The sequence below is a fragment of the Buteo buteo genome, chromosome 6, assembly GCF_964188355.1.
Source record: "Buteo buteo chromosome 6, bButBut1.hap1.1, whole genome shotgun sequence".
NCBI classification, from domain to species: Eukaryota; Metazoa; Chordata; class Aves; order Accipitriformes; family Accipitridae; genus Buteo; species Buteo buteo.
The window spans coordinates 20,298,478-20,323,250 of NC_134176.1; the positions used below are offsets into that span (position 1 = coordinate 20,298,478).

Consider the following 24,773-nt stretch of genomic DNA (forward strand, 5'->3'; position numbering starts at 1 on the left):
TTCTTTCTCTGTTTACAGTAGGAATCATTCCTAAGAATTATATTCTCATGCCAACACATGTTCATAGTTCCCATTTAAGTGAATGGGGAGTTTTCTGTACAAAGAAGAGATTTACATAACTCATGAAGTTGTGAATAATCCCTTTGAAAAAGAAGTATACAAACCAGAAAGTCAATAATAATTATTTCTATGAATAATTCACTGACACCTAGCTTTCAGCCAAACTTGTAAAAGTAATCCTTTTCTTTTTCCCACCTGCTGCTGAAAAGAGGTTCCAGGTAACGCTTTTGTTTTGCTATCTAGTCCATATTTTACTGTCATCTCCCATTTTCCTTGAAAAGCCATCTGTCATGTTGGGTGCTATACCATGCACCTATCACTCTTCAGAATATTACTGTATTACAAATTTTAAATTTATATGTGTTCATTATAGTTCTGTTCCATACAATAAGCTAGATATTTATTTACCTACCAATATAAAATTAACCACATGGACCATTAAACTTGCCTTTGTTTTACAAATAGTATTTTTCAATAGTATTTATTAAAATATAGAGGTTAGCACTTTCTCCAGTCCCTAGTGCACAGCTATCCACCTCAAAAGTGGATTGTTTTATATTTGATGGGACAGTCTCACCTGACATGTTAAGGTGTATATATGTTGCTAAATTATTTAAGTATTAGATTACCTATATCCACATTAGTGTGTACAAAATGACACTTACTACTCATAGGACACATGAAAATGATTATGACTAATAGTTGTCAAGAAGCAGTATTTAAAAACTACCAGGTTTCATTATCTTCTAATGGAAATCAGACCTCTAAAAGTTTCACAGGTGACTTTGAAAATCTTACCAAGAGTAAATGGAAGAACTCCTCCTTATTTTAAAATTAATTCTCTACTTCATGCTTGCCAACACCTCTTGGGCAGGGCAGTGATAATCACTTCATGCTGAAGGCTAGTGCAAAATCAATTGCTAAGTTCTCTCCAAGTCCCCAAAAGTACGAGGTGCAGCTATGGTGATCCTCACAGGAAGGGACTTTTTCTTTTGTACCAACAGCTGTAATTTGCTTTATGAAATCATGCCCAAAAACCCACTTGGATTTTTAAACAGAAATAAATGTTGTAATTGACATTGTCATAAGTTACCATGGAACTCAAAGAATTGATGGCAGTTTATATTGACCACGGAAGACCATACCTTGTTCTGTAAATAACTTAGAAACTCACTATCAATAATAAAAATAGGGAGTGAAATACAACAACATTATACAAGACAACATGGGTAGCAGTATCAATAATACTGAAACTATGTCTGAAACCATGAAAAAGAAATTTCTTTGTTTCACAGACTACTTCAAAATGCTTGTATTCCTTTTTTATGGTCTCTTAACAAGAAATATTAAAATATACTGATTCTATTTTCATGTTGAAAATAAAGTGCCAATATTAAGGTATTTATTTCCCCCTATGATAGATGGCTGGAACTTTCCTTCCACATGTTCAAACTGACCCCATCCATATGTGCATTCACCCCAAAATGTTATTCATGCTCTCCTTCCCATCTTTTGCACACAGTTTTTGAGCATGCAGCCAGTTACATGTGGGTATATGACGACTGTGTGTTGTATATGCCATTAGTCACTTTCCTGCACATTAAATAGTAAATGAAAAATATCTTCAGCTTTCGCACCTTTAAAAAAAGCACTTGGAAAATGTATTCTGGTGTCCTTCAACTTTCCTGCATTTAAATGCACAGGTTGTCATCTTGAAACTTAATTGGGGAAAAAAAATACATAGGTGCTTGTAATTTGCATTCCAGTTCCACTGCTCTGAATCAATATAGTCTTTCATAGATGGGTACTTGTATAAATTGTTTAGGTCACCTGTGAGATGATATAGCTGAGTATAAATTGTCAAGTCAAGTTTTACTGACCAATGGACATTCACTTTGTTGTTTTGTATGATAATGTGCAAATGTAAATGTACTGCAATGATTGGCTAAGGATGGATATCAACCTATATTTGTATCTGTTTGTCTGTACAGCCTTTAAGTATAGATGGTCTTTTCAAGCAGCTGTATAATGTGAGATTGTTTTACCTCTTCTCCCATTCTGTCACGAGGGATTAGCAGACAGTAGATGTTATAAAAATGCCACATTTTAGATCCAAGGAGCAGACAAATCTTCATTTCCAGTCAGTTCAGTTCCAGTACCATTGAGCCTGTGCCAGAACCATGTCCTTTCAGTTTTTACTGCTTTCATGAAACTTCAGATATGGTCTCCCGCTTTATTCAGTTTTTCTACTTTTTTTGTCTCTAACTCACTTTTCCCTCCATCTTTCAGGGACATAAATGAAATGGGGGGGGGGGGGGGGCATAGAAATGAGGCTTAAGTGCTCTGTGTCAAATGTGAGGGTGACAAGTGGAAGAAGGGCTCTTTATGCTACGTTCTATCAATTTCTAGAGCAATAGTAATAAGACTGCTGGATTGTCCATCACAAATCAGAAATTAAAAAGATAAGGTATTTGGAAGCATTCTGGAGTGAGCAGGAGATTTTTATAGCTGCTTCATAGGATGAGAGAAGAGGTAACGTGCCAGTGGAGAACTAGTGAACGTTGATACCATTTATTATAGGTTCCTCGTTTTCCCCCTTCTCTGATTCTTGGGGAAACTAATGGTTAGGACCAACAGAATCACTGGTATACAATCTGCCAATTTTCAGCACTTCAGCTTTGTTCCTGATTTTCATTTTTAAAAAGAGAAAAGTACATGTTGTGTTTGCTTAATTTAAAAATGGATTTAAAGTCAACATTATGTAAGTGGGTTTTAAGCAACTACTTTTGTATAAGTGTTTCTAAGGAACTTCTTGCATTTGTAAGTGTGCTCCTAGTTATCTAATAAATGAGCAGCAATTATGGAGGTATCAAAGGAATTAAGGAATTTTAATTATAATTCAAAGTAATAAATTGTAGGTGGGAAAAAGATTGGTTAGCAGTGCTTAATATCATGAACCTGTTACACAAATCAGGTATTAGATATATTTCAATAACTATCATTCTTACCCATAAAATAACAGGATATATATAATCATAGGTATGTGCAATTCATTTAACTCGTTAACCCTGTTCATTCTTCAAAGACTTTTGATTGCACAGGCAGAGAACTGGTTATTATTTTGCCATTTCACTTCAGAGATCGTAAGCACTAGAATTTGTTCAGTTTTAAGCAGTACTTATATTCATATGCAAAAAACCACCCCCAAACCCACTCCAAAACCCAAACAAAGCTTTATTTGTTAATATTTTGGGAGGCCACTGTGACCATTTCAAAAAAAGATATTAGGGAAAAAAGTTCTTTATGAAAGAAGAGGGGATCTTAATGTAAATTTACCTCAAAAGTTTGATGAGGCTGTCTGATTCCTGCCCCCCCACCCCAGCAAATTTGAATTGGACCTGGTCTGCATTACTTTCTCTCTGTCTCTTCATTTACTTCAATGAATAAGGGCAAGTTTTTATTCTCTGTATCACTGAAGTGCTTTCAGAAAGCCCATTCCCCATACAGAATCTGAACCTTCCGATTTTTGTTCAGTAGTTTTACTTGATCCAATTTGAGTAGCACAGAGTGATAAGAAGGTTTCTGTGGTACTGGGAGATCCCTGTTACCTCTTGATTGGTGTATTTGTAACTGAAAGTGCTCATGTACTGTGAAGGTGGGGAACAAATATGGTGAAAGATTTTTTCCTCTGCAAAAGTTTAGATGATCTCTCTCCATATGTATTTAATATGATAAATGTTGTGACCTATTGGGAGTGTTTTCTGTTGATAATTTAGAAACTTCTAAATAAAAGTGTAGTTTCTTTGGTTTTTCAAATTAAAAAGTGAGAATTTTAATCATACTTAGTGATACTATTGTAATATGACAGGCTAGATGAGAGGATGCTAGGAGTCAGTGGTGATAGGACAAAGAGAAGAAAAGACCAGGAAAATAGCTGGAGGGGCTAGGAATTTCACATCAAGTATAAGATCTGGAAAGAGCTGGTTGAGACAGTAGTGATTGGAGAGTGGTCATGAAATTGGATGTTGGGATTGCTGACAGAAATGGGATGTATTCCTTGCTTCCTGTACTGGCCAACATGCCTGTATAGACGATGAGGGCAGCCCAGACCGTGCTTGGTTTGCTTTTTGTTCTCTTTTCCAAAAGTTAGGAGAATACTTTTTCACCTTCACACACTAAGGGACAGGATGCTGTAGCTCTGAGCTAGGTCCAGGCTGTATCTGAAAAGCAAATTCAAATGCTTTGCTTTTCTGTCTCAAAATGTATGTGAATTCCTTCTAACTGGAAACCTCAGAGAGGAAAAAAAAGATCTGTAACTGAGGACCTTTGAGAATGAAGTCTGGGGGTACATTCCCACCAGGTAGATTTCGAGCAGGAGTGAAAGAATGTATTTAAATGCTGCTATCTTTAGTATTTGTCTCTGAGTGACAAGACCTTTAGTGCGTGTACACATTGGACTCCTTTACCAACCTGCATTGCTATATATGGTAGATATCCCCAGATTTTGCCTTTACTGGCAGTTTATTAGAAGTCTGTTTTCCAAGGGTAAGAATCTTGGAGTAGCAAGAACCAAGTGTTACTACCATTCTTTGTGAAGTTATAAAAATCTTCCTCCATACTTCCATTAGTGTTCTCTGTTTTAATTTGCACTTATTTATCAATTAATATAAAATACGAGCCTTAGTTATTTTCCTTCATGCCTTGACTTTTCTTTTTAACTTTAAATTATTATTTCATACTTTGCTCTGATAAGAATTTGTTTAATGCAGCCCGTATTCCCTCCCTGCAAAAAGACTTACTGTGTCAACTGTCAAATGTAAAGTAACAATATTTCTTTTTGGATCTGGATTTGTGTTTTCTATTGTAAAGATTTTACATTTCATAAAATCTAGATTTATGGTGCTGAATTAAATATTTTGAGTACCTCCCTCTGGCCCTATCTAACACAATAGCGAGTTTTACTAAACTTTATCATGTTTGGGTGATCCAGGCATCTGTCAGACTTGTTTACCAGACAGAAATTTTTCACCTGTTTTTCTTTTGTAATTTTTTTTTTCCATAGGTACTTCACAGGCTTCTAAGCGTAGAGGAAGTAACTGAAGTGTCTCAGAGCACAGTTTATAGTTGCGCTGTAATTTGCATTATAATATGTACACATTTTTTGATTGGTGTTACGGCATCAAATTGTACTAAAATTAGGCAGGGAAAATTGAGGAATAAAGCTCAGAAAATAGTATTGTATTTTAATAACTGAAAAAATACTTTTTGAATGTAGTTCAAAATATACAGTGTACAAACAAATCATAGTCTATTGTTCTTAGAAAAGACACAGTGATTTGCATCAAAGTCATCATTCAAGAGCAGAGATGGAATTAAAAGTACTTCATACTAAAAAGGGAATATGAAAGAGAGCTGACATTTTGCTTTATGTGTGGTATTAGTTTGCCACACTGCCTACCGGATTAAATCAACTGGATTTCATTTAATTGTTACGTAGAATTTATTTTTAAATGAGTTGTTCCTCTTAAGGGTCAAACTTACAGGTTTCTTTTCATGGCCACGTGCTGTATATATAGAGTCAATAACAAATGCTCCTGCAAATTACTAGAAATAACTGCATGATTTTGATAAATAGGACTTATTTGTTTGTATGTTTCTTTGTATATGAACAGTTGAAAGATATGTTACACATATTTATCAAATATATCTAATTGAGATTTCTTAATTAAATCTGCACTATTCAGAACAGTGGAACATAAGTTATGGCTGATATTCATGCATTTGCATGGTGATGGTTTACATCCAACTAAGCGCTGATCATTAACTTGTTTCTGTTGATGTAAGAGCAAATGCGCAAATGCACCTGGAGTTCTCTACAAACTATTACAAAAACAGGAAAAGCTAGGGCCTACTGAAGGCATGTGGGAACAGGAATGACTCTCTTAAGTATTTAAATTAATTAGGTAAGCCTTTAAAGTTTATCCAATAAAATTGCTACAGAGAAGATTGAAGTACCTTAAGAATATAGCATGAAAAAGCTAAGAATGTTATATCAGTGGTCATTCATTGTAAAACAAGCTTTTGCATTAACCTCATGGATTGTTGAAGAATTGTTGGAAAACCTAGCATGTTAAACAAAGGTGTGGGAGTTTTTTCCTTTGACAGAGGTATTTTTTAAAAGATGAATACAAGTATCAGTTAAGTAGGATAGGGCTATAAGTTTTCCATATGCAGTAGCAGGTTGGAAGGTATTGTGTTAGTATGGAATGGGTGACGGACAGCCTTCTCTTATTCACAGTTCTTTATTTCAGACCACCAGTTAGTAGGGCATTGCCACAGCCGGAGAAACTTCAGACAAATAATGTTGGGAAAAAAAAGAGACCTATAGAGGTAAGAAAAACATTGATCACTTCCTCTTCCTCTCCTTCTAGGATTTTTTTTTTTTGCCAGAAATTGACACATTTGTGGACTCACTAAATGTTTGTTTCATTTTAAATGTATTAAAGATGGAAATATTGAATAGTGAATAAACAGCAAAAAAAGTAGGAGAGCACTTTTTTTTGTAAATCTAAAAAAGCCTGATATTACTTTTTCTTGCAAATGAAATGGAGCACAACTTAATTCTTAGTAACAATAAAATTTTTAAATGCACTGCATAGAAAGCAGTATGTCCTGTTTAGATAATTGGATTGTTAGTGGGTTTATTATTGCTAATAAAACTAAACATCTTTTACTGCAAAATTTTTTAAAATTTATTTTAAAACTTCATTTAAAATTCTTCATTGTTGACAGTTTTAAAAATGAAATAATTTTTTAAAAATCTATTAATGATGCCTTTAGCTCAGGCATCTTTTTCTTTTTTTTTTTTTTTTTCCCATTACATGGCCAATGCAAATAAATTACTCAATCTGAAGTGGAAATTTCATCTCACCTTCAGAAATGCAGTTCTTCGTATCAGCTGAAATATTTTCTACAACATGAACCAAAATATTTGGTGTAGCATAATAAACAGCCTTTTACCATCAGTGTTCTGGAAGTTTTAGGCTATAATTCAGCTTTCTTAATTGCCAGCTGGAATTAAATTGTGGACCAGTGTTTGTCATTCTTTGTTTCTTAGTGTCTTCTGCATCAAAAGAGCTGTGTTCTTCTTGGCTCACTGTAATTTATTTATTTATATGAATGAGTATGAGTATCTCTTTCTGTGTATATACATATGTGTGTGTATGCACATATAAATATTCTACAGCATCCATCAAACAGAGATCATAGGATGATATGACTGTGTACGACAAGAATGAGCAGCAATGTAAGCTGACAAGGAAGGCAGGATCTCAGTTTCTGTTGGTTTGAGACATTGTTAAACTTTTTTTCCTTTACTGCATAAGGACATATTTGAAAAATAAAATCCTGGAAAACATTTTAAAGTTCATAATTGCTATAAGGTTTTGAGTATCTAATAGATGTAAATATCTTTTTAGGACCTAATTTTGGAGCTGGTATTCGGGTACCGAGGCAAGGACTGCAGAAACAACGTGCACTATTTGAATGATGGTGCTGATGTAATATATCATACTGCATCTGTTGGGATCTTGTATAATGTGGCAACAGGTAGGAGAAAACCCACTTGAGGAAAAATGTTTCTTCACACACATGGAATTACAGTTTATGAAGTTACTGGTATGCTTTAAATCTTATATTAGTATGTGGAAAAATTATTATTTGTAGCTGAAAGTTCATTCTGTAGAGAAGATTCATAATAGCTACATAAGCAAACTAAATATATTGAAATGTTTCTGGTGACTGAATTGTGAAGGAAGTAAAGATTTGATTGTTTTGGTATTAGCTTTCTGAAATTTGCTTGTTAAAATGATCACAGAAACTAAAACAACTGAACAGTGAGGTCTTTGTAGTTTAATGTTTCTTCTAAGAGTAAGTTAATTATTTTTCATTTGGTTTACTTTTCAGTCCTCCATATCACATACATTCATTCCCAATAATCAATTTAGTTTAAGTAACTTAGACCTTTTAAAGAGTAACACAATGCCATTCGTTTCTGTGATATTTAAGCAACTTGATGTAGAAAACTTGAGGGAATAGTTTGGAGTTATTGACTGCTATTTGTTAAAATAGAGAAAAAAAAATTAGGAGTTTCTGTTTCCTGGTTTTAAGCTCCAAACTGCAACATCAACATAATGCTGTTTTCTAACAAATTTTACAAAATTTTCAAACATTAACCATGTCTATGTGTGTATAAATGTTTTAATTAAAGTGGGACTTTTTTTATTTTATTTTTTTAGGCTCTCAGTCTTTTTACCAGGAACACAATGATGATATTTTGTGCCTCACTGTAAATCAGCACCCCAAGTTTACCAACATAGTGGCAACTGGCCAAGTAGGTATGTTTGTATTTTTATAAAAAGAAATTAACATAAAAGCATGCAATTAGGGCTTTGTGAGTTCATGATAAATCACAAAAAAAAAAAATCACTTGATTATGCTATCTCCGTTTGTATGAGTGTTACTCAGTTACCTGTCCTCTTTATATGTTTCTGTGAGTGTAATTTAATAAAGTTGAACAAAAAAACATTGAGGCATGAAAGAAGATTAAGCTTATCTTTTGTTTGGAGTGTTATCAAAAATATTTTTTTAGAAATCTTAAGCCCCATGAAATTAGTCTGGTTTTATTTAACTATCAGCCTTGTTAGGCCTTCCAAAGAGTCATAGCCCTTCCAAAGAAGCTTAATTGAGCTATCCTTCATTTCTATATGGACTAAACCCAGAATTCTTAAAATAGATGTCACTTCATGTAGGTTTTATCTCATCAGGCAGATTTATAATACCTACCTGGTGTTTTGATAATACGTAGTTGTAATATTCTAGGCAGAACCAAAACCCTAATGGTGTTTCCCTACAGATAAATTTAGATTTAAGGGGGAAATATGTTTCATAGTAACACTAAAATTGGATCTATGAACTAACCAGGTTAATTAAAAAAAAAAACCCAAACAAAAAAACCAACCCACTGTGCATCTGCATAGCTGAACTAATACTGCTGTTTCTAAATTTTGCTGAAGAGTGTAATTTTTTTAGTCCTACAGCCCAATTGCACTTTTCTACCTTTGATTGTTTCTCAGCAGATTCAAAACCACATTGTTTTCTTTAGTGCATAGAATAAAAAAAAACTTCATTTATTTTAGCCAGAATAGCTTTTTTTTCCCTGTAGGATTGTTTTAGAACTTTCATCTAAATATGGTCAGTTTGTCAGAGTTTATTACCTGCTTCCCTCTGTCTTTCAGATTTTTAGGTGCATGTCTCATTAAAATTGACTCATGGATAGTAGTAAGTGCTTAGCTAAAATAGCTTCATTTCTTGGTGAGCTTCTTGCCTCACATCAATTGAAAGAAATAATTAATGGAAATTATTTAAATGAAAAAACTTACCAGCAGATTTTTGCCTATGCTTTGATTGCAAAGAACATTTGCAGGAATTTCAGACCTTTTATTGTCTTTAGGAATTTGCTTTTTCAGCTTATTTCTTAATCTGTCCCTGATTGCCTTTCCATATGATAGAATATATTGGAAGAATATAGGCATAATGTGAAAATTTGCTCTTCGCATGGATTTTCTTCAGTGTTTGTCTTACTGAAGAAGAAACACAAGACCCTTAGTGCTATTTTATTTCAGCATCATTTATACGTGACCTAGCAGTAGAACAATTTTAACTGTTTTGTGATGTGGATTAAGGCATACAAATCAGGAGCAGATGACACTTAAAAATTAAACTACAAAACATGTTTTAAAGGAGAGAATTAAATCAGAAAAATGAGCTGGAAGCAAAATATCTTCAAACAACGCTTATTTTTAGATTCTGAACAGATGCTAAAGGCTACATACTCCATAAAGAACATACTTAACTGCTGCTGATTTTCTTACTGATATGACTGGCACAAACATAGCTTCACCATCATGATTTAAATGCTCAAAATATTTACAGAAACGTTATTTCAAGTATTTTTAAAATGCAGTGCTGTTACATGGAGTCTTACTTCCCAGAAATGTTAAAGTAAGGGTAATACTTCCCAGTACCTGAACCTTTATAATCCTGATTTCTTAATGCTCCTATAGAAGAATATTGGGTGTATTTGCCACTTGTCAAGATCAGGTTCAAACATTACTACTTAGCAGAATAGCAATCAGCATTTTTTCACTTAATCTGTTAAAATATCAGTAACATGTAAAATATGTTTTTTATTTAGTTTGGCAGAGAGAGACCTAACATAGAGCAAAACTAGATTTTTGTGTTGTAACTCAAAATGGAAATCAAAATATATTCATTCTACGAATTTTTATTTCTGATGTGACCGCCTTTTATGAGTAATTGTTTATCTTTAACACTAAAAGCAGTACTGGTGCTGCTGCAATGCAAAGAGATGACATCAAGGTGTGTGTTAAGAAATTACACTAAATGTGGCATATATTTTCTTTAGCACTTAATCTTATTTCTGGTCTAATTATTTTTCTGCTGCTTTTCCATTACAGGAGACTCAGCAGATATGTCAGGTAAGGGAAATAAAATTTTAACATCTTCAGGTGTAGTTAGCCTATATAGTAGCCGTCTACAGCTTTATAGAGCTATAAGTGACGTGAATTCATTTTTGGTTTAGTAAAACCCTGTATCAGTCATATTACTGTCAGCAATGAATATAAACCACAACAGCTCAGCAAACTGTAAATACAGAAACAATTAAAATGTTAGAACACACTTTAAAAACTACTTTTGTTGTAACATATTCACTTCTTGCTGCCCAGTGATTAGTGAGTTCTAATACATACTGCTACTGTAGCATTCCTATGTATGCTTGCAGGTTTTATAGGCATGTTGGGGCTGACAATTAACATTTGTTTTAGATACTCAATTGAGTATAATTTTAAATATGCATTTCTAAAGTAAATTCTATTGAGGAGGCCTAGGTGACTGAGTGAAAAAACTAATCACCTTTCACATTTATGTATGATTGTCATGCAGTTATTACCACTGATCCAAAATGCTTGTTATGATGTCAGTTTAATTTTTTCTGTATCATTTTGGGTCTTTGATAGTTTGACAGTCTTGACTGATCTATTTTTTATTAATACATTGTTTTTTCAACTGTAGTCTTAAAAATTCATCACTGTCATGTGTGAGTGAGTTCATTGTTGAGCAGCCATAATTGTCTTGTGACACATCTTCAGAGATGCATAAATGTGTGTTCGTGTGTACCTAGAAAGTATAATAATCTTCATGTGGATCTAAAGCTTGTTCTGTGAAGAACAAATGTACAATGGCATTTTTCATGTGTGTTGACTTTTTAAATATGCCAAATTGTGCTTGCTCTAAGGATGGGAGGAAGAATATAGGTATCTTTTCCAACACTTTTAAACTGTATAAAAGAAGCAGTGATGATACAATTGTTTATATGAAAGAACATCTCTAGCCCTACATATAATGCCTGGAGACTTTCCCTCTCTCACTTGCCTTCTTCCTACTGCAACTTTAGTTTGAACTTGTGTATATTACTAAATTCTGTTGTCACTTCCCGAAACCAGCACTCTTACTTTTTTCTTCTTTGTGGAACCATTAGTCTGGAATCCAACCTGCTGCCTGCCTTCATTAGAAAGTTGCATAGTTTCACTTAAAATTTATCGATGGCTATTTGGCACCTTTCTTACTCACAACTTCTGCTTTTCTAGTTCCAATTTTCTGTTGTCTACAGTGATGCAGGGGTTCTTGAAGGAGTGATGTTTGAATAGGCTGGAATGGCAAATTAAGTTTCATAATGACTTGGTATAGATTCGCTTCGTCTTACTGAAGATATTTTTTGTCCTGCCAGCCCATGGTAGCTTTATCTATCTTCTCCCAGAAGGAGATGACACCTTAGAAAATCTCTCTTGCGAGAGCAGATGTTGAGCAGCTGGAGTACTCCACAAGCAGGACGCAATGTCAGGACAGAGACTTTCAGAAGAACACCATCAAGTAGGAGGACTCAAGAGTCCACGTTCTCTGTCCTGCAAATCTTGCTCTGAAAGATTTTGTCAGTTCTTATTCATGAAATCTAGGTGAAAGTTTCTGTCTGCTACCCAAAAGGAAAACTTTGACCAAGGTTATAGGGGAGGTAGACAGGTCAAGGGCAATACAGAGTTTTACCAAGGGCATTGCCAAAGTGGAAAACACAGTTCAGAACCATAATAAAGCTTTCCCTTCCCTCAATTTTCCATAAGGACAGGAAGGAGTTTGCTGAAAATTTTGAGACATACCAGTTGTTGCCAACCGCTGCCCTTTTTGTTTTAATGGCATGTCTATAGTATGCTTTAACGCCTCTCAAAAGGTGACGATAACAGCATGTTGGTGCCATGAAAGGAAATTCCAATGGGAAAGAAATGAAATTAGGAAGACTGTTCTAAAGACAGTTTTGGAACAGCTGTGGGATTGTGATCAAAAACTTCGTTTCACATGGCTAAAATTTTACCTAGGTCCCTGTGCCTATTGTGTCCCATCATATGTGCGCCTTTGAGGGACTAGATTTAGCTGATTAGAAACACAAAGCATGGAGTGGAAATAGAATTTAGTTTATGGGAATCTGGATCTATGACAACAACCGGTAACCTCCAGACTCTGCAGTCAGATTTACTAGAGAGCAGAAGTAAGGAAGTTTGAGGGAGAATCTTACTGTCCTGGAAATGCCCTAGGTGGTATTCGGAGATTGCAAACTATACACGGATTGCAAGATCTTTGGAGAAGGCATTGGATTTGGAAAAAAACTAGCTGTCATCATAATAGAAATAATCACATACATTAGTAGCATGGAAAGATGGTTCTTACTGCAAAGAGCTTGCAGTCTAAACAATGCAAACTAAATTAAATACCCTAGTTCTTCTACATCAGTAAGCAAGCTGATTATTCAGCTGATGCTCTCCTAAGAGAGCATGCATTTCAGACAGATGGCCATTTTGTAGAAAAGGAGATTTTGGCCTTGCACTGTAAACTAATTTATCTGCAGCTATCACTTGTCCAAAAGCCCCAGGTAGAGATTACATTCTTGATGATCTACTCAATATTTATGAAGGTTGTTGAGTTAGCATGCTGAGCTAAGTTTTACTAGGAGAAAAACAGGAGAAGACAGCTTGCTTTCAGAGCTGCTGCTGTGCTTCAGAAGTCCAGTAACAGGTTAAGCAAAGTTTTCATCTTCAGTAGTGTAATAAGGCCAACTTCTTAGTCCTACTTAATGATCCTGTTTGCCGTAAATTGGTTTCCAAAGGGAGGCCAAAATCTCCTTTCTTTTCTTTCTTTTTTTTCCTGTCTGACCAGAACAGTTTTATTTGTCTTATTAAAAAATATTAACTGCTTCCATAAGCAAATCATTAGACATTTTCAAAATGTATACTAATTACATATTTTTGTATTTATGTAGCTACAGCTCCTTCTATTCATGTCTGGGATGCAATGAACAAACAGACACTGTCAGTACTGCGGTGCTACCATTCAAAGGGCGTTTGCTCAGTCAGTTTCAGTGCCACTGGCAAACTGCTGCTCTCCATAGGGCTGGATCCTGAACATACCATTACCATTTGGAAGTGGCAGGAAGGTAGGAAAGTGATTGGTTTTGTAGAATGTATTTATATTGTTAGAGGTATGTTGGCTTGAGTCAAGACCAATTGTAACATAAAAATATCAGCAGATGGAAAATTATTACAATAAAAACTGTGCACTGTGCACTATACAAGAAGAGGTAAAATAAATGTAATTATGCATAGTAGTAACTATCTAGTAACTAGGTTGGTGGTAACTAAATATATCTCTTTTGGAACTGTTGTATAAAGATCAAGATAGTTCACTGATTTCCAGTTAGAATAATTAAAGAAAATCTTAGTCTTCATTCTTTTTTTTTTCAGTCATTTCTTTGCTGCTTGGTAAAAACTTTATAAAATCTTTTTGCTCCCAGAAGAAATCTTCTATTCTTCTCTGTTCTTATTCTTCTCTAAAGTCTGATTACTGACTAGGTTGTTGTATGCCTAAAATTATCCCCCCAAAATGGCAAAATGTAGAAATGTGATGCCAGTACAGCTCCTCTATGCAGATATGTAATTGGTGTCTTAAGCTATACTACATGTTTTCAGATTGGCTTTGATCTGAGTTCAGGATTTAGGCTAAAGCAATTTGGTCAGGTCCTCTTCTCATCTCCTTCCTGTCTGGCAAAGCCATGCCCAGATTATGAAACTGATTCTCTAGTCTTAGGGCTTTATTTCTCTCTCTTTGGAGATTTCTGTTGATCAACTAGTATCTCTCAGAAGTTTAAAGATCAGCTATCAAATTAATAAAAAATGATTCTTCACAGCTTGTTTGCTAGATCCTGTGGAGCTAGACGCAATATCAAATGTGTATTTGTACAATCTTAGGTAGTATGAAGGATGTGTGGTAAAAGCCCATGCAGCAATTCACTGCTGTTTCAGTCAGAACGTGCCTGTGCTCATTCGTAAGAGTCGATACAGATTCAACATGGCAGCTAAGGATCCAGATAAAGGAATCTTCATGTGGGTTGAAATGTCTGATTTTAACACCCCTGAAGAGGCTGGGAAAGCGTTACCTTTGAATCTAAGACCATATGTAACAAGTCAGTTTCTGCATTTTCTGCGGAAGGAAGAAAGTTTTCCAACTTTGGACGAAATTTGCAGATAAGTCATTCATTAGTCTCTTGTAGTTTGTCCAAAGTTTGGGATTTTCAGAGGAGTTGTAGGAATTTAAGAGGAGATGGAAACTTACTTGGATCTGATCTCCTAAGTTTTTTTATACTCCTGAGGAAATTGAAAATTTTAAGTAGATGACGCCTTCATTAGGTGCTACACTTTGCTACTGGATCTTACTAAATGATTATTTTTTTTATCTGCTTCTTAATTTACTTTTAATTTAGGAGCAGTATGTGCTTTTCTTCCCAACCTGTGTGGTCTTGGATGACTCATCATTCTCCATAATTTTAATTTTTTTTTAACCATAAATGTTTATTTTTCTCAGCAAATTCAAAATGTCCATTTTCTTTCTGCCAGGTGCCAAAATTGCCAGCCGAGCTGGTCATAACCAGCGTATATTTGTAGCAGAATTCAGACCAGATTCAGATACCCAGTTTGTTTCTGTGGGAGTAAAACACGTGAGGTTCTGGACTCTGGCTGGAAGAGCTCTTCTCAGTAAAAAAGGGTTGCTGAGCTCCATAGAAGATGCCCGAATGCAAACGATGCTATCTGTAGCTTTTGGAGCGGTACGTACCTTAACAAACTATTTTAAAATGCATACAAACAAAGGTTCTTTTACCCTTCTGCCTTTATTCAGTTCCATGAGACTTTTCTAACCTGCTAATGAGTATGTCAGTTGTTTTATTAAACTTAGTTTAGTGTTTCTACTACTCGCCTGCTAGTTAAAACTAATACCAGCTTTCTTTAGAACAGAAAAGAAAAAAGATTATGGATTTGTATGTTTTCAAAAGAAACAAACATAGGTGCTTTGGACTGATCATACGCTGCTGGGTATTTAATCCAGGTAAAACAAAGCTGGCTAGCCTGCAGGAACCAAACAGTAGAAATGAGGTGAATTTTTTGCCCACCTGGGGGTGATTGTGTTATAATTCGTATGGATTACTACTTATGGGTGATGTGAGAGCAGCATTGTCTTGGGGTATTCATTAACATCTATGACTGTTAGATGACTGCGGTAGGGTTGTGTTTTGCTTTGGGTTTTTTTTGACAGATGCAGGCCTTGTTGCTAAGTTTCACAGCTTTGCCATTTCAGGAGCTGTTCCGTATGAGCAGCACTCATCTCTTCAGCTGGGCAGATAGCCATAGATTTCTTTTGTGAAGCGGTGCTTCTGTTTTATTGTGTGTGTTAGTCCTGCTTGCTGATCTGCCTGTTGGGTCCAGACTGAATTTGTACTGTTGATTTTGATTTTTGAAACTGTAACTGGCTTGTGGTTTCATTTTTCATGAGACTATCTGTTTTCCAGAGTGGTCTCTCTCTCTCTGCTACCTCTGATTTAAGAGAGAGTCCTACAAAGCAACAAGGTATCTTCCAAATGATAACTGTTAGAGATGCACAGCCCAGGCATTAGTCTGGTGTTTGGGAAACCTCAGTGAACTTTCTTATGGAGGGGCAGATTCTTAGCTTGAAGATCAGGCTGTATACTGAGTGTCCTGGAGTATGGTCCGAGGTTATGAGGATGCAAAGCTTGCAGGGGTTTTGGAAAAAGCTGTGCAAACTCAATAAAGGCAAACGTGATGTGTTCTCCATACTTTCTGTAGGGAGCAGTTCTGGGAGTGCTTTTCTTCCTTGATTTTGTCTCAGAAGGAGCTAGTTCAGGTGCTGCTGAACAGGAGTTGGAAACAACGCAACAGTTATGCTGTGAGGATGAGCAGGGTATCTGCTCCCAAGTTCATTTCCAGTCCTCTTTTATTCGCTCATTTATTAGGGCACCCCCCCATACACCCCTTAAAAAAGGATGTAGAACATCAACCCACCTCAGTCAAGGAAAATGTTTTTGCCAAATCTACACATGCATACTGGTACTCTTAAAATACTACACATGATTTTGAATTTGAGGATTCTTCACGTAAGTTACTAAAACAGTTTTGCACAATAACCAGTTCTTGATGGTTTTAAGTGTATCCTAATAAATTGCCCTTAAATTTCAGAGGTAATTAAATGTATTTTTATTGCCTTTCAAAAACAGGAAGCAGAAGTAAAGAAGAACAGGCAGCTTTTAGTTCTCAGTTAAGTCAAACTGTTTTCTTCATAAACTAATGGTTACTGTAATCCAGTGAGTACCTTCACCTAACAATGAGTGCAAGCATAATGTATATAGCAAGGGGGTGCAAATTGCCCTTTTGTGTGACATGTCAAAACTGTTCTTGGTTTTCTACTTTTTTACCACAGTTTGCACACCTGATAGGCTGAAAACATAGATAACCCCATGGCTGAAGCTTAAGTCATTGCATTTCATCTTGCAGTACAGAGCCTATTAGCTAGAAGAAAGCATGTTACAGACTTCAAGAAAGAATATAGTAGCTCGTTGTTTTGTCCCTACAGGTTCTTATTACACCTTCCACAATTTGCTCTTCTACAGCAGCAAATAAAAGCAATCTAGCCTAAATGCAAATAGTGATGATCTTTATTTCTGAATGTTTTTCTTCCTGCCTTACTCAGAATCAGATGATGAGTATATTTTTCCCCTTTTCAGAATAACTTGACATTTACAGGTACTATCAGTGGAGATGTTTGTGTTTGGAAAGATCACGTGTTGATACGAATTGTGGCCAAAGCTCACAATGGACCTGTTTTCACAATGTATACCACATTAAGAGATGGTTTGATTGTTACAGGAGGCAAAGAAAGGCCGTGAGTCATCTTTTTTTCTTTTTTTCTGCATGCACTTGTATTCTTTAAAAATGGTTTGGATTCATCCCATTTAACACTAGGCAGCTGAGACATCAAAGCTAGAAGAGTAGTCACTTTCAGATCCCTGGATAGGTGGTAGGAAAAAAGATAGCCACCACCTCCAACGTGCAGGTAAGCCCACGTGAGCTTCAAGTACCTATTTTTTTCCATTGATTGTAAGAGAGAGAAAGCCTAGAGTCGCTAGGATCCTGACCTGGGTGCCGTGCTTAACTACCTAAAGTCAAGGGGGATGAATCAGAATCTAAATGCTGTACAAGTAGTTCTTCAGAATTTTAACTTCTAGGTAACAGTCATCCTTCTAAAGCATACATGCAAGCTTCTTCAGGCATTTTATGATGACTTTACATTATTTTGGTTAAAAATAATAGGCAAGTGTAAAATAAATTATGTGAATGAATTAACAATTATATTACATTATCAATTATACTTCATTACATCAGTCAGGTAGTGTTTCTCCAAGTACAAATACACAATTATCAAAGAGATGATACAGTCTTCCCTCCTTAAGCTGAAAAGGCTGAAGTATTATAATCAAAACTGGCCTTGAAATCACCTTGTCATGTTATTAAATGGTTCAATGGTACTTATCACAACAGTATTATTTTTGAGAGAAGGCAAAAACATTTAGTTTGAAATACAGCTTTAAGCATTAAAAAAATTGCCTAGTCCTTGGTGGGTTGCTTCTTTTTTCTGAAGTTGAACTGAGGTTGTTAATCCAAGTAATTTGCACAATTGTGATTAAATAAATGAATGATAAATATTAAACAGCATAATGCACAGCTTCTTTTAAAGGAAGGATCTGTTTAGTTATGATGGCAGAGGCAAACTGTCTTCTCTCAAATCGAAGGTACAGCAACATCCTTTGTTTCTGCGGTTTTAAGCAAAATATCTCTTCAAGCATTTTAATTTTTTCTTAGCACCTTGTTAATGATAAAAGAAAATACAGTGCTTCAGCTGTAATACAGTCCATCTGATGGCATGATAGTGCCCCATTTTGCAGGACACAGGCCACTTGTTACCTTTTCCTTAAATAGTCCTTAAAGTTCACGGTTGATATTCAGACCCAGCTGAAAACTTACTTAGGCCTGTGCTTGAAATATTTTCTTCTAGTATTTATAAAACATCAATGTGATTTTATTTGGAGAATGTTCTCTCTACCACTTAGCTTCAGACCCTCTAAATAATTAGTATTTGATGTGAAAGAAATAGTAATGAATAACAGAAAGAAACAATAATTCATTTCCTGTGGGAAAATGGAGTATTTCAAGTATACAAAACAAATTCTACATTTAGGAAAATTGCATGTCTGCTTCTGCCTTGGCATTCTTAATGGCAATTCACCAGCCTCTTTTGATAAAATCTTTTTGCTGAGTATGATGACCAATCATACGTCAAAACAGTGCTATTGGGAAGCAAAGGATATTGCATTGCAAGGACTAGCAATTTATAACTCATTACAGTTCTTTTAGTAATAATAGTACAAAAGCAGTAATTCTGATTAAACTTTCTGGAGTTCTTTGTCAGGGTTCATTCAGTAAACAAAGTTGTAACACTGGCAGCTCAGTATTGTGGAACACTATATTTTCTTTTCTGTTGGGGGAGATGCTTTTCTCTTTGAAGACAGACAAAACATGTCCCAGCTCAACTGGAAATGCCAGATTTATAACTGTTTTATTAAACATTATCTCCTTTTTAGAAATTTTTTTTATTTCAATGTTTTCTTTACTGAAAAACCAGTTCTCTTGAAAGTGAGTGGGAAATACTTAGTGCTTTCATGGTTAATACTTATTAGTTGGGTATCTTATGCAATTAACATTGTGTGATTTTTCTCCTGTATTTTGTCATTTTTTTCACAACAGCAGTGAAAATAGTGAAATTTTCACAAAAGTTAAAATCTTGTCATTTATTTCACAGTTGTAAAATACATATCTTTCCTGTTTCCATCAACTATATTTTTATAATCTCTGCCTGTCTTAATACACACTTAACTGTTCCTTTGACTAGACAGATTCCCTAAGAGCTACTAATTCAGACTAAGCTTAGCAGCAACTATCTTTCAACTCGTTCTGTAAAGTAGTACAAGGAGGACTTTGAATCAGTATTTCTTGCTTACCTAGGAGACTCAGCATATTAACATCACCTGTTCAGTAAAAACAAATGGAATCTTTAATGATTTAGAACATACTAAAATGCCTCGTTTACAATATGTTACATTAAATAATATAGTTCTTTCATACATTAATTGTCTTTTTTATGCCAGCCATTATACTCATGGTTGTTCCTGATTTCTTCGTAGTTCAAAGGAAGGAGGAGCAGTTAAGCTATGGGATCAAGAGCTGAAACGATGTCGTGCCTTCAGACTAGAGACAGGACAAATGACGGACTGTGTTCGCTCAGTTTGTAGAGGCAAGGTAAAGAAAGCATCGTGTCTTTAAAATAAAGCTTATAATTTGTGGATTGATCTGTAACATTTAAAATATGATAAATTGCTTCCTCCTCTTATAATTAGGATTTGAAATTAAAGATTGAGCTAGAAGGTGTCTACAACTGATTTTACAGCAGAAAAAAAAAAACCTACTTTGGGAGATCTTAGCCTTACTTAGGATACTATTCTGTATATATTTTTATTAAAGACTAACTAAGGATTTCTCTTCTATTTTCTCTTCACACTTCAAATAACTGACTTACAAGCAATAACTCAACTAGCATCATGATTTATATACAGCTTTGTACTTTAATAAATCATAGAGGAGTTTAAAAACTAAATTATCTTTGTCTATTTGATTATTTTATTTCAGCAAACCTTCTTGACAGAACTATAGCTTTAGATTGTATATTTATTACTGTTCATCACAAGTAGTTTATGTATTATATCAGAGATAATTCTTTCACTGTTGTTCAAGGGGAAGATTCTCGTTGGGACAAGAAATGCCGAAATAATTGAAGTTGGAGAGAAAAATGCTGCATGTAACATTCTAATTAATGGTCATATGGATGGACCAATCTGGGGCCTAGCAACACATCCTTCCAGAGATTTTTTCCTTTCTGCTGCAGAAGATGGCACAGTAAGACTCTGGGATATTGCTGAAAAGGTAGGTTTTGGAGAATAGTTGTTGTTTAGGGAAAAAAAAAAAATCCTAGACTTGTGGTGGTGAGGACTTGAAACTTGGTTTTTAACATATTCTGAGAATAATCTATCTCATAGTGGCAAACTGTTAGCATAAGGTACTTTTGAAATATGAACAAATGGAAATATTTACTCTTCTGGGTTTTTATTTCTTCACAGAAGATGCTGAACAAAGTCAGCTTAGGTCACGCAGCTCGTACTGTTTGTTACAGCCCAGAAGGTGATATGGTAGCTATTGGCATGAAAAATGGAGAATTTATTATCTTGCTTGTGACGTCTCTAAAAATTTGGGGGAAAAAAAGGGACAGAAGATCAGCGATTCAGGATATCAGGTCAGAAAATATAATGCCTTTGTCTATTGTAGTATTCTAGAAATCTGTATTATTTTGATTTTTAAAAATACAATTTTATGTTCTGAGGAGCATTGCAATGATACTTCAGAGAGCTGGAATCAATGAGTGAATTGTGGAGCGTGTGTGATTACTCTGATACCAAGAATAGAAAGGAAGAAGGAGGTACATGAAGATAAGAGAAAGCGATCAGTCAAAAACCAGGCAGTACCACAGGGCGAGTGTCAGATGATATTGCCAAGGATTAGTTAAAATGAAGGGAGAATGGGGAAGTAAATGGACAATAGGAAGAGACCATCCTAATCAGGGGGCATCTGAGAAGGTGTGAAAAAGAGCAAAGTGAGATGATGTGTAGGAGGTAAAATGAGATCAGAAGTTTACAGACTGGATTGTGAGACAAGGAAATGCCTGCCTGTCAGTTTGCTCTTTGTTGTGTTTTGTTAGAGAGGAGTTAGCAGAAGTAAAATTTTGCTTCTGTTCCCTGAGTGGAGGACAAGACTGTTCCTTCTGTGAGATAAATTGATCATGATTGGCTAAGGGAAGCTTCTGGAGAGCAAAGTAGGATGAGTGGGAGAAATATCAGCAAACAGGGACCTTGCTGCAGGAAGGCAGAAGAGCCCTGCCTAGGGATTAGAGGGTTGCTGGAATCAGAAAGCTGTCCAAAGGTGTGTCTCAGAGATAACAGAAATGAAGAAACTTCCCTAGTAACACAGAAGGGGCTGTGAGGAATTTGTTCAGCTCAGGAAGCTACTGAGTTTCAAGACTAGAAGGGAAAATTGGAGGAAAGAAACCACTGTGCAAAAGATATATTGGGTAGATGAAAGGTTTGATTTCACATCTTTTTATTCAGTACATTTCATCTAGAAGGTCTGGCTTTTCTTTATTTACAGCATTTCATTTTTCTAGTGTGTAGCCTTGTAAGTATAGCGTTAAAGTCATCAGGGGCATGTCACAAAGTTGTTAGACCGTTAAGATGGTAATGAGATCAGATAATGAACAGAGTTATTCCAGATATGTTCCCAGTTCACTTATATGTGACAGCTGTACCAAAATTATTGCCACCTTCTACATATAAGTTCCCTGAAAATTCTGTTTCAAAAGTTATTTTGCTTAGCAGATGAAATACTCTGCCTCTCTCTTCGGATCTGGATAGCAGATACTTGAAATGCAAATTTACCCTTGCTTCGCAAATATTAGAATCTGTTGCAAGTGCCAACCTGTGTTCATAAAACCCTTTTATCTGTTCAGGTTTAGCCCAGATTCTCGTTATTTAGCAGTCGGTTCCAGTGAGAATGCAGTGGATTTTTATGATCTGACTTTGGGTCCCACATTAAATCGAGTCAGCTATTGCAAAGATATCCCAAGTTTTGTGATCCAGATGGACTTCTCTGCAGATAGCTGTTATCTCCAGGTATCAGTCATTACTTGCTCAAGATACTGAATGAAAAACATACTCATGATAGATACTCTGCAAGTATTCTGCTTTGACAACTGCTAAGTTTTGTAATGAAATGTTGGAATAGTAGGTTACTGTTACTTTGTTGTAGTGATAAGTGGATGATGAAAATAGTTATCCTGGATATTAAATACAAGAAATAAGCATAGAAACAAGAAACAGATTTCAAGATCACTTTAATGTGTCTCCCTGCCTTTTTGATGCTGATGGGCTATCTTAGAAGAGGGTTGAGTACAGTCTGTCATTCTGTAAGCCCCAGGGACCTGTGAATTCTTCATATCCCTGACCAGAGTAGTAGCATTACGCGTTGTTTCAGTGCTAGCTGTCGTGGAGCAGCACCAAAATCATGGTGTTACGACTCCGGGCCACAGGGCTCAAGGCATTTCTTAAAATCAAAATCAAAATAAAGCAGGCATACTTTGCTTTCTATATTTTGTTCACATCTGAGAGGAGGATTAAGCTTCTTCCACTATCAAATCAACATCTACAGGCTGAGAGGAATACCTTTGTTTCAGTTTTAAAGATACAAGTTTATTTTGCCTTATTTACTTATACACACACACTTATGCTAATACACACAGTATATACAAAGAATTAATATGTGCAGAATGTGAGATGTTTCAATTATTTTTTTATTAATCAGACATTTTAAAATTTAAGATTTCTTACACTTTCTCACTGTTGCTTTATGCTTGTATAGAATTTTGAGAATCTTCAACTCATTGAGCAAGTTTTATTAATAGCTAAGTTACAGAGTAAAAGATAACTATCACAAAAATGCTTTTCAAAGCTTTAGAGTTGTATTTTCATCTTTTCAAACAAGTTCATGTATTCTACGGTCTCTGTGGTCATCTCAAAGGTCTCTACTGGGTCTTACAAGAGGCAAGTCTATGAAGTGCCTTCAGGAAAACAGCTTGTGGACCAGGCTGTGATTGACAGAATAACATGGGCTACTTGGACAAGGTAAATGATTCACACATTTACACCTGTTAAAACACTTGTAACTTCCAGGAGAAGCACCTACTGTTTAAAAGTGTATTTCATCCCTTCAGTTAGATATTTTCTTTTAACACACCCATCTGCTCTGGCAACGGATCAGGTGAGTACAGTACAGCAAAAGACAGTGCATAGCAGATTCCCTCAGTAGAACATGAGGTGTTTGACCAGTGAGGATATCCAGCAAAACCTGACCTCTCGTATGTGTGCCTTTCTATTTGCTGTGTGTCTCTAGTTTCCTTTGATATATCTCTAGCTGCCTCAGTAGTTTTTCATTGCACTGTGCAAATTACCTGGAATACTGCACTATTTACTTCAAAATAGCAATTTGGGGGTAAGAGTACAGAGAAAATTAAAACATATCAAAACATGAAAAGACAACACAAGACTGTGATAATTCAAGTTTTATTTCCAGTATTACACTAATGGTATCTGTGTATTAAAGTTGCTATTAATATTTGCATATTAAAAGGTACACAAAAGTACTTTTAAATACCTTAAAGTTATTATATTTCATTCAAAATAGACTTGGAAATTATGTGAAGAATGATACCATATTTTATTTTTATTTCACATTTAAATGATTTATTTAATATTCTATGGAAATCTAATTTCCTGTGCCTTATTTCAGGCTCCTTTGCCTGCTTTCAATTATTGTCCTCTGATTAGCACCCTGAGACAAAAATTGAGAATAAATACTTGAAAATTTTCCACACATGAACCACTTTAAACAATAATAATCCTGACTATTTGCAGCAAGACATGGCTAAAACTGCGACCTTTTCAGAGGGCTCTGAAAGACTCATTTTACTTGCTTTCTGTTTTCTGTTTGGGTAATCCATTTTTGTCACCTCTTTGATACAAACCAAGAAACCTGTGTTTTCTGACCCAATTCAGTACGTCTGAAGTAAGTAATTCCTTTTTGAATGTAGTGTACTGTGCTCTGATTTGGAGGGCAAGAATCACAGAAAAATTTCCAAATCATTCACCTATTAACAAATAGGTGTTTCTGTGTGTTCTTGGAAGTATGCAAATACATTATAAGAAGAGCTGAATAGAAAGTTACTTTTCACAAGGCTTTGCAAAGGAAATTTTCTGTGTCTGGTTTGGAATCTTAAGATAATTATGTTTCCTGTTTAGGACCATTTTTCTCTCTCTTTCTGATTATAATGATCTTCACTGGACTTAAGGAAACTTTTCATCTAATTAATACAGAAATGTTACAGAATCAACAAAACATAGTTATAATGAGAACACACAAAATTTTATTTTCCAAAAGCTGAAACTTACTCATCTGATGCTTATGCTGTGA

General features: G+C 35.3%; 1 protein-coding gene across 3 annotated transcripts in view; it reads left to right on the forward strand.

Annotated features, from left to right (window-relative positions):
* Positions 1-24,773, forward strand: part of EML5 (EMAP like 5) — a 112,265-nt gene that overhangs the window by 85,749 nt on the left and 1,743 nt on the right. For 2 of the 3 annotated variants that reach the window (XM_075031079.1, XM_075031078.1), the window contains 12 exons: positions 6,372-6,450; positions 7,539-7,668; positions 8,358-8,456; positions 10,599-10,619; positions 13,508-13,681; positions 15,138-15,346; positions 17,315-17,472; positions 19,829-19,943; positions 20,436-20,624; positions 20,819-20,991; positions 22,258-22,420; positions 23,325-23,428. In XM_075031079.1, the coding sequence (XP_074887180.1) occupies positions 6,372-6,450; positions 7,539-7,668; positions 8,358-8,456; positions 10,599-10,619; positions 13,508-13,681; positions 15,138-15,346; positions 17,315-17,472; positions 19,829-19,943; positions 20,436-20,624; positions 20,819-20,991; positions 22,258-22,420; positions 23,325-23,428 (1,614 nt within the window). Of the gene's footprint in view, positions 1-269; positions 279-6,371; positions 6,451-7,538; positions 7,669-8,357; positions 8,457-10,598; positions 10,620-13,507; positions 13,682-15,137; positions 15,347-17,314; positions 17,473-19,828; positions 19,944-20,435; positions 20,625-20,818; positions 20,992-22,257; positions 22,421-23,324; positions 23,429-24,773 lie in introns of all 3 variants that reach the window. The other variant, XM_075031080.1, reaches the window with a different exon arrangement.